General features: G+C 38.7%; 1 protein-coding gene across 1 annotated transcript in view; it reads left to right on the top strand.

The window, feature by feature from the left end:
* The first annotated feature begins 561 nt into the window (after positions 1-561).
* The window catches only part of LOC101859549 (transmembrane 6 superfamily member 1), a 12,045-nt gene continuing 3,712 nt past the window's right edge, over positions 562-8,894 (top strand). Inside the window, exons 1-5 of the mRNA XM_005092138.3 lie at positions 562-971; positions 3,096-3,297; positions 3,842-3,924; positions 6,386-6,501; positions 7,732-7,818. Coding sequence (XP_005092195.1) covers positions 767-971; positions 3,096-3,297; positions 3,842-3,924; positions 6,386-6,501; positions 7,732-7,818 — 693 coding nt within the window. The 5' untranslated portion in view covers positions 562-766. The remainder of the gene's footprint in view (positions 972-3,095; positions 3,298-3,841; positions 3,925-6,385; positions 6,502-7,731; positions 7,819-8,894) is intronic.

The raw sequence follows: 8,894 nt of genomic DNA, 5'->3' as shown, positions 1-8,894 counted from the left end.
CTGGAGTGTGGATTTTCACAGATTTTTCACAAACTTAAATGCTACCTCAGGAAAAAATTCATTAAAAATTTTCTAATTCGATTAGGAAAAAAAACAACAACAGACAAATTTTTAGATTTAATGTTTGTGAACACACATGCAAAAAACAATCAATTTTCATGAGCGAAAAGTGCGGTATTCATTACGTAAGACATGTCAATAAAATCCAATATGGCGGCGTATCTATGGAAACGAAACTTTTAATTCTCAAATTTGATTGCGGATTTTAAGACTCCTTACTATGCTTGTTATATGTGTAAAATATTTTGTAAAATTCGGTCCAGTAATAAGCGAGATAGCCTCTAGGTGTAGCCCCCCCCCCCCCCCTTAAGGTTCCCATGACCACCTCAATCCTTAAAAGGGAAATAACCGTATTTTTAAAAGGCCAACTTCTCCAAGGGCAAGACCTAAACTAAACTACCTCCCTTGTGAATGAACCATTCATTATTTTTCTCTTTATTGTACTCGAATACGTTAAATAGTATAAGTACGACTATTCGATGATTCGATTAATATCACGGAAGGAAACCAAGGACGCCACGCTCAAAGCGAAAAAGCAAAGTCCATGTGATATCCTTTCAGCAGCCTGCTTTGGACCTATTTATGGTCGGTGCAATCTCAAAGTGGGAGTGCACAGTGTCCAATCGGAGAAACAGTTGAATCATAATTTGTAGTCTCAAAAGAACAAGTCATCAACGTGACAGCAGTGCAAAAACCAACTTTCAACATGGAGAGGAAGTATCTGGTTCCCCTCGCAGTATTCCTTCTTTCACAAACTTCGTGGCCGGTGTCATTTACGTTGTCCAAATACAAACTAATGGGAAGTCAACTCTCTGTTTTTGTAGCTGGTGTAATTTGCTTAACCCTTGCCACTGTTGGTCCTTACGTGCTCTTCTCAAGACACTTCAAGCGAATAGATCCGTTGCTCATGGGTAAGTTCCGAAGTAGAAGTGTGTAATTTGTTTGTCCGTGTTCTATGCTAAGTTTAGACACAAATAGACAGCCTTATAGATCTAGAAATAGTTTTGAAAGCAGGTCTCTCATTACACTGCAGAAGCATTACTCTGCATTCTTTTTAGAAGGTGATTGAGTAGAATATGAACTTATAAAAATAGAAGAGCTTACCCGACTGTCAGTGGTAAACTTGTAGCCTACTTGTCACTGTCAAGGGAAAGTCTTAATATTAGAGGAACAAGGGTGCTCCTTTAGATATTAAGAAATGAGTACAAATGATTGGTACAAAGACCAGAAAACTAGATCTATATATATTTGGAACGCTCTTTCAAAAAGCTATATATATATAAATAATATAATATGCTGAAAAAAATAGTGATTTCGAATATATATATATTATAAAAATATATTTCTCCCCTAAAATCTGCCGGAAATCTCGGAAACTTCCGAGGACCCGACGATGCCATTTCCACATGATTTGCAGAGTCGCTGCTGGCGGCGGTTCTAAAGGCCAGTGCCGATTATGGCACGATAGTGTCGATAGGTTCGGTTTGCTAGCCATATTGAGGGTGCAAAGCAGCTATATCGTGACATAAACCGATTGCCCAACTCGTCACTTCAAAAACAAAAGTGTCGATTTTATCGGCAGTAACAGTCTGGTAGCAAAAAAAGTGACGATTGGTAAGGACTGTCGGAAAGATGCCATCAACCACCCCTGTGGTCTATCGTAAAATGAAAAGAAATTATTGCATATCATATTATTATCATGTCCAACTGCTTCAACAGAATAGTCCGACCAGCCAAAGACAGAATCCTAAGGGAGTCAGAAATAAAGTCTTTGACATTTTTTCCTCCTTGGACCAGGGAATTTAAGGGAGGGAGAAGGGGGTTCTAGATTAGGGATGGGCAGGTACAGGTACCCATGACCGGAACTCTCAGTTCTACCAAAGGAGGTGTCAGTACCGGCACCAGGCCTTCAGTACCGGCTCTCGGAAAGAGCCGCCGCAAACGGTTAGTACTAGTACTGGCTCTGGAGCCGACACCTAGACGCTCAGAGAGTAAAAATGTTATAAGCTGACACCAACGGTTTTCTAACCGGGCCACGGGAAGTGTGCTGTGTGTAGGCCTAGGCCTTGGCCTAGCGGCTGTGACGTCAGATGCACACTACAACGCAGCTGGTGACCTTGATGCCTGACTTCAGAATCAAAATTGACAATGAAAAACGAAGTTTGCTTTAATTTAAATTTAAATATATGGCATCAAATGAGGTTCCTCGTTAGCCGCTTTGCATATTTTGATATGCTGATTCTGAAAATGAAATCCATTTGTAGTGGCGATAAAATTTTGCATGCAGAGTCTTATCCCACGCGGCGGCAAACTTCAAAGGTATTTTGCACCACAGTTCGCACCTCCAATTCTGACGTGTGTGTGTGCCGGCGGCGCTGATTGTGGTGTGAGACGCGAGACGCACGGACTGTGACGTCACCCCCTGATGTCACTCCCACGTGCCGGTGCCGGTACTGGCAGTTCTTGGCACCTAGTACCAAGAAAGTGTCGACACTGGTTTTCGTCAGTACCGCCCAACACTAGTCCAGAGGGCCAGCCTGATATAACACAGAGATAGGATATCAAGGGTCGCTTGTCCCAGGGTTCCTACTTGACATGGAAAACGGGATAAAGCCAGGAATTAAAAATTTCGATTTCCTAGTTGAGAAAACTCCCTGAAAATGAATGAAAACAAAAATACGGGAGAAAGTTGGGAAATCAAAGGCCTGCTCTCCTCCCTCATTCTTATAAAATCAGTGAAAAGTGTCTTTCCCACATTATGATATGTCCTGGCGGCCTTAATGTCGCCCCACCAGGTGTGGAGACCCTGGATGTGGTGGGTAGTAGGTCAAGTAAGTTTCGAACTGGCAGAGCTCAAACCTTTATAATACTGACTTGCAATCCATGCGCATGCAGAAATGCACTCTTCCTTTAGTAGTTTGATATTAGTTGTGTCACTTACACGGTACAGATGAGATACTAAAGTGCAGAGTCCACAGATTATATGTCCATAAAAACTTGATTGTACGCCTATTTCTTTTTGTCCTCTTCTATAGTGTGGAGTCTGTTTTCATGGACCTGTATGATTGACCTTGGAATTGGGCTAGAACTGGATGGATATATCTCCAACTTCATCGGCTTTTATTTTGCTGAGGGGGAACCATATCTCATGACTGCACATGGTACTGCAATCAACTACTGGGATGGAACCTTTCAGTTTGGCCTGTGCATAGCAATCATAGCTTTTTACACTTACAAGTAAGTACCCTTCCTTTTTCTCCTGTGGATTATGAGTTGTTACAATATTTGCAATCATCCCTCTCACAAGGCGTCTTATAGTAAATTATAGTTGCGGTAGATTTGAGGGATGCTGATTTATATACATATCTACAACTTAGAATTGGAATTGGTCTGAAAAGAAGGAAAGGAGTCTACGCAATGATTGTTGATGTCAGTGTAGAAAATTAATTATAGTCTATCATCATCACTATTTTAAATCTCAGCGCAAATGATGTATTTTGTCTTTATTTTCAAGTAGTTCTTGTACTGAAATATTTTGGTGAATTATTCTGTTTTTTTAGTTAAAAAATGTAGGCCTACCGTAATCTTTCTCCCATTGTTGTAGTTTGAATCATTGATGTTTTAGAAGCACCGGAAGCTATTTTTTATGAGACCCTGATTATGACCACAAAACTCATACTCTAAAGTTTGATATCATAGTGATAGGATCAAGTTTGCCTCATTATTTGAAGCTTGATTGGTAAAATGCTTGCTGTACTCATATTTAAACCAATCTTTTCAGGAAAAGTCACAGAGAACTTGCCTTGGTGTGGGTTGGATCGATTCTCAACAGCATGGTTGTACTTTTACCCGGTGGTGTTGCAGGTAAATCAAAAGAAATTTGTTTCTCCACCAAAAGTTTTCTCCTACTGCTTTTAAATTGAACTGGTGGTAGTGTATGTGAAGAAGATATGTAATTTTTGCATGAAGACAAAATAATGTGTTTGTCAGTATCGTGGAGTTAGAGTATTGTCAGTGTTTGACCATACTGTCTCTCTCTCTTGCCCTTTTTAACTCCCAGTGGAGCACAGGCCATCAACAACATTACTCCAGCGAAGCCTGTCCTGAGCATCCTTTTCTATCTGTTTCCATGATGTCCCCGCTTTTTCAATTTCCGCTTTTACCGCTCGCCTCCATGTCATCTTTGGTCTTCCCTTCTTCCTGGTCCTTATCATTGGTTGGGGCATATCCCTGGATAACATGAAGGTTGATGTCTTTCTTCTGTGAACGGAATTCAGCTGATATTAGTCGCGGGCCCTCTGCTTTCCATCCTATCAAAGCCCGCTTGGCGTGTGTTGATAACAGAATACCTACTCCTTCTGTATGCGACGAGTTTTCCTCCAGATGTCCAGAGTAGAGAACTGTTTCCCTTGAAGCAAGTTGGCACTCCCCTGCATTTGTCCATCTCGTCTCACAGAGACCCAATATGTCCAGTTGGTAGCGCTCCATCTCTCTTGCAACCTGCAGTGCCTTCCCTGCCTCGTACATTGTACGAACATTCCAGGTGCCAAGTCTGGTGGTTTTTCTGGTCGACAGGAGGTTTCTCGGCTTGGTGGCTTCCTTCCGGCTTTCGCCACCCTGCGTCATTCTACACTCCATATCCTCTCCTCTCCTCGGTGATGAAGGTCCTCCATCTTCCAGAACTGGCGGTCGTGTTGTTTTTGCTGTTGATGTTTTTGTAGCTGCTTTTTGTTTTATGGGAAAGGGCAGCTAACCCTTTGCCCAACCAACCTTAGTCGCCTTCTATGACATGCGCGGTACGGATACAGTGGTCCTATTCTTTGCTCCCCTGTCTCTTGGACAGGGCCCCGAGAACCACATGGGTGTTGACCATACTGTACTTGTGCTTTTTTTTAAAAGATGTTTTATCTCCCATAAATGTAAGAATCAAAGAATCAAATGGGGGGTAGTTTTTTTTTTGGTCATGTTCTTTTATTTTTTAACTGAATCAAAGGCATAGTCTTACCTGCCAACCAACATGTAAAAAGCTTGCTTGGACATTTGAGAGTCTGAGTACGGAAGTCTGAAGTAAGTCTATTTTCATATATTGGAAAATACCTATTTTGTGTTCTCAGGTGTTGCTCTTTACAAGTTTGTCGATACTGAAGGAAAATTATGAACTCTCTCTAGACAGCTTTCTTTGTGAACAATGATGAGAGGGAAATCCAATTTAAAGTCAATTGAAGATACCTTTTTCTGCAGGTCTACTTTGAATAGCTTGAATTCATTGAATGCAGGAAAGTTTATGTGAAGGATTTGGAGGAGGTTACTTGGCCAATGCCTGCCATATTGACCAGCTGCATGGGGGGGGGGTCTGGTTTTTTTGTTGACTTTAACAAAGTTGACAGCTATGCAAAATGCCCTGTAAAAGGACTGTAAATATTATTAAATCTCATTTGAACCCATTGGTTGCTGGATATATGAAATGTTGGCTTTGCTATTATTTGTCCTGCATCTATTCTATGGTGGTGTTGATGGCTGAGCACCCCAGGATTCAATTTAATAAGCAGCTCAAAAGATTAGTGAACAGAATTTCAAAGTATAACTTATTTCACTGTGTATAGAGTTGCCAGTATCATGTGGATTGTAGTGCTATTTGGGCATTTGGACAGTTTGACATGTATGGTTTTTTGTAGGATGATGTTTTATGTTTGTTCAGTTGAATTTATTTTTTTCATTATTATTATGAGTCTAGTATAGTACCACCACCATTCTTATGATACTAGTGTACTGCCTGCTTATTAGTAGTATCCCATCGAAAATACGATTTGAATGAATAACGCTATCTAGTTTTATTATGTGTAAGTTGTACTTCGCAGTCTCTAGTTTTTGTAATCATCTGAATTTGTATATTCAGTCTTCAGCTATGCATTATTTCCCCAGCTGTGATGTAAGTACTTTCAAATCTCTGTCATGACAATATATTGTTATATTGACATTGAAAATGAGCTTTTGTCGATGTCTATTCATGTCTGAGTTTAAAATTAATTTTTCAAAGCTTAACGCTAGCATCTGTTTAGTAGTGATTAGGCTCTTTGCCACTGCACAGAGAAGACACAAATTCAATTCCCTCATGAAAAGTTCTATTGCAATGAGTATGCCCATCTTTCTGCTAGGATAACACATCTTGCTCAGCCCAGATTGGCCCTGGCTGGTATGGTTGAAGCAGCCCACTCCCTAAATGATCTTAATTCTGACAAAGGGCAAGGAGAATATTAACAGTCCTTTACAAAAAATTAAGAAAACCAGCATAATATTGCACTCTTTTTATAAACTTTTATTGCAGGCAAACACCCTTTCAAGCTTTCGATTCTACTGAATACACCTTACCTTCTCTGCCCGGTTTATGCTGCTTTTAAACTTCTGCATGAACACCCACCCCAAGCCCGTACATTTTTAAAGGTAAAATGTTTTTCTTCTTTTACTGTAAGATTGAACATGATCTCTATCTACCCTTTGTAGTTTCCTAACAGAAATAAGGTAGATGTAGACTTTTAGTAAGCTGTAGAAAAGATTTGATTTTTGATTATTTTTGTTTTTTAGTAATTAAAAAAAAGGATAATCATGATTAAAAAAACACTCTAGAATTCCTTAAGATTTTTCAAGTTTGTTAATAAATTTAGTATAGACTAATGACTTCTGCCAAGTCTTATATGTATAATGTTACTGGATCAGTTGAATAATCTGGACTTTGCAGATGACTTGGCACTTCTATCGCACTCCTAGGAACAGATGCAAACAAAGACCTCAGTTTTAAACAGCCTATCAGAGTCTGTTGGATTGAGGATCCATGATAGGGAAAGGTGGAAAGTGAACCAGGGTGAGAAAGGCCATGATGATGATGACTGGATCAATGGTCTTAATGCTTTCTTGGCCTTCTCTTGGAAAAAAAAAAGGTCCTTTGATCATTTTACAATAGTTTCACTTACATGAGAGAAACATTATATGAGAAGGATGCAAACAATAATTTACCCACTTCTTTAAAAATTAAAAAATATATTTCCAACTTCTGGTGAAAATAAGAAAGATAATTAACTTTGATAAAGATGTTATCCCCTATGAATTAAGACCCTTTTTATGAGAATAATTGTGAGGAGTATGTATTGTTGTTGTCATTTCTTCTTTAGTTTTAGTAGAGGTTTTAGGGCGCTCGCAACTGCATAAGGTCATTTCTTCTCTGAGTCTGATCTAAACAAAACAACATTCAGAACTGTGTAAGTTTTGAAATGCTCTTCCATGATAGAATGGAGCATACGCTTTGTATGCCTTTCAATAGTTTTGAGGCAAGTAGGAAGATGCTTTGTGCATGCGTTTACTGTGGATGTTTCACTGTTGTTTCATTTTGTTTTTAATTTTTGTTTCCTGTTGGTGTTAGATATATTTGCTTTTGAGAATATGTGGAGCTAATTTTTCTTTTGAGAGAGAGAGAGAGAGAGAGAGAGAGAGAGAGAGAGAGAGGGAGAGAGAGAGAGAGAGAGGGGGGAGGGAGAGAGAGAGAGAGAGAGAGAGAGAGAGAGAGAGAGAGAGAGAGAGAGAGATTAGTTCAAGTTATTAATGAATTAATGAATTGTATAGTATGATGTTCTGTTTTCAATTTTTTACTTGATATATATTGTTCTCTAATTTTTACAGTTTAAACCTCTGTGGAAAAGACCTGTTGATCTGCTCTTTGCTGTCTACTTTGTTGCTGCTTCATGTGTTGCCATTTTCAGTGGTCTGGTAGGTGTTGATATGATATAAAAATCACTGTTTATTCTGTTTTTCTCTTTTTAATCCTCAGAATGGTTGTTTGAAGAAAAAGTTGATCCTATTTTTAAAAAAAACTATTGAAAAAATACATGTTTTGCTGTTGATTTAAAAGACTATTTTAGTCGCCAGCTTTGAAGTTAAACCAATTCTTTTTAACCTTTGAATGCATTTGACATTTATAAGGATGAATATAATCTTATAGTTGTATTGGGGTTTTCTTTTGTGGGGAGCTATAATTTAGATGTTGATTATAAGCACTTTTACTTTTTATTACCTTTTTATGGCAAATTTCATTTAACTGTAGGCCTAATTTTATAGTCTTACACATGTAACAGATTTTATTAGAATCAGCCCACAAAGCGTTATATTTGTATAATTTATACAATCCAATAGAATTTTCAGATGCTTTGATGGATGTAGACTTTGTACTTTAGTATTAAGGGGCAAAAGGAATTGGGGAGGAGGGGGTAGGTGGTGTGCTGGTAGTAGTGAAGGAAAAGTGAGCCTGAAAGAAAAGGAATAAGGTGAGACTTGGGAATGGAAAGAGAGAGAGAGAAAAACAAATAGGCCTACACTGACAGAAAGGGATCAATGTTAGTAAGTACGAAGGTAGTGGATAAAAGTGCTATTGCCAGCAAACGGGATGACTTTTTCACATTTGATATTATTTATTGGTAAACTCTCTCTCTCTCTCTCTCTCTCTCTCTCTCTCTCTCTCTCTCTCTCTCTCTCTCTCTCTCTTTCTTTTTGCTATAGCTGTAAACCTACTTCTCTATTTTATCTTATTTCTCTTGACATGAATTCAAAGTCCTCTTAAATGATCACACCAGTCAATACATGTACAATGGCTTCTCCTTACTTCAAGTGTCAGATCAGTAACATGCATGGGCAATTATGCATTTTATTACTCATGTAGTTCGCCACTCACACGATGAAATGTTTCTTTGCTCTGAATAAAAATAATAAATAAAAACAGTTTTAAAAATATAGGCCTATGTATATGTACATGTAACGTATGCATATATATGCCGTGGGGTCTGCTAAAA

This window comes from Aplysia californica, unplaced genomic scaffold (genome assembly GCF_000002075.1).
Source record: "Aplysia californica isolate F4 #8 unplaced genomic scaffold, AplCal3.0 scaffold00041, whole genome shotgun sequence".
NCBI classification, from domain to species: domain Eukaryota; kingdom Metazoa; phylum Mollusca; class Gastropoda; order Aplysiida; family Aplysiidae; genus Aplysia; species Aplysia californica.
The sequence above is the reverse complement of the archived record's forward strand: the minus strand, read 5'-3'. Positions and strand labels throughout refer to the sequence as shown.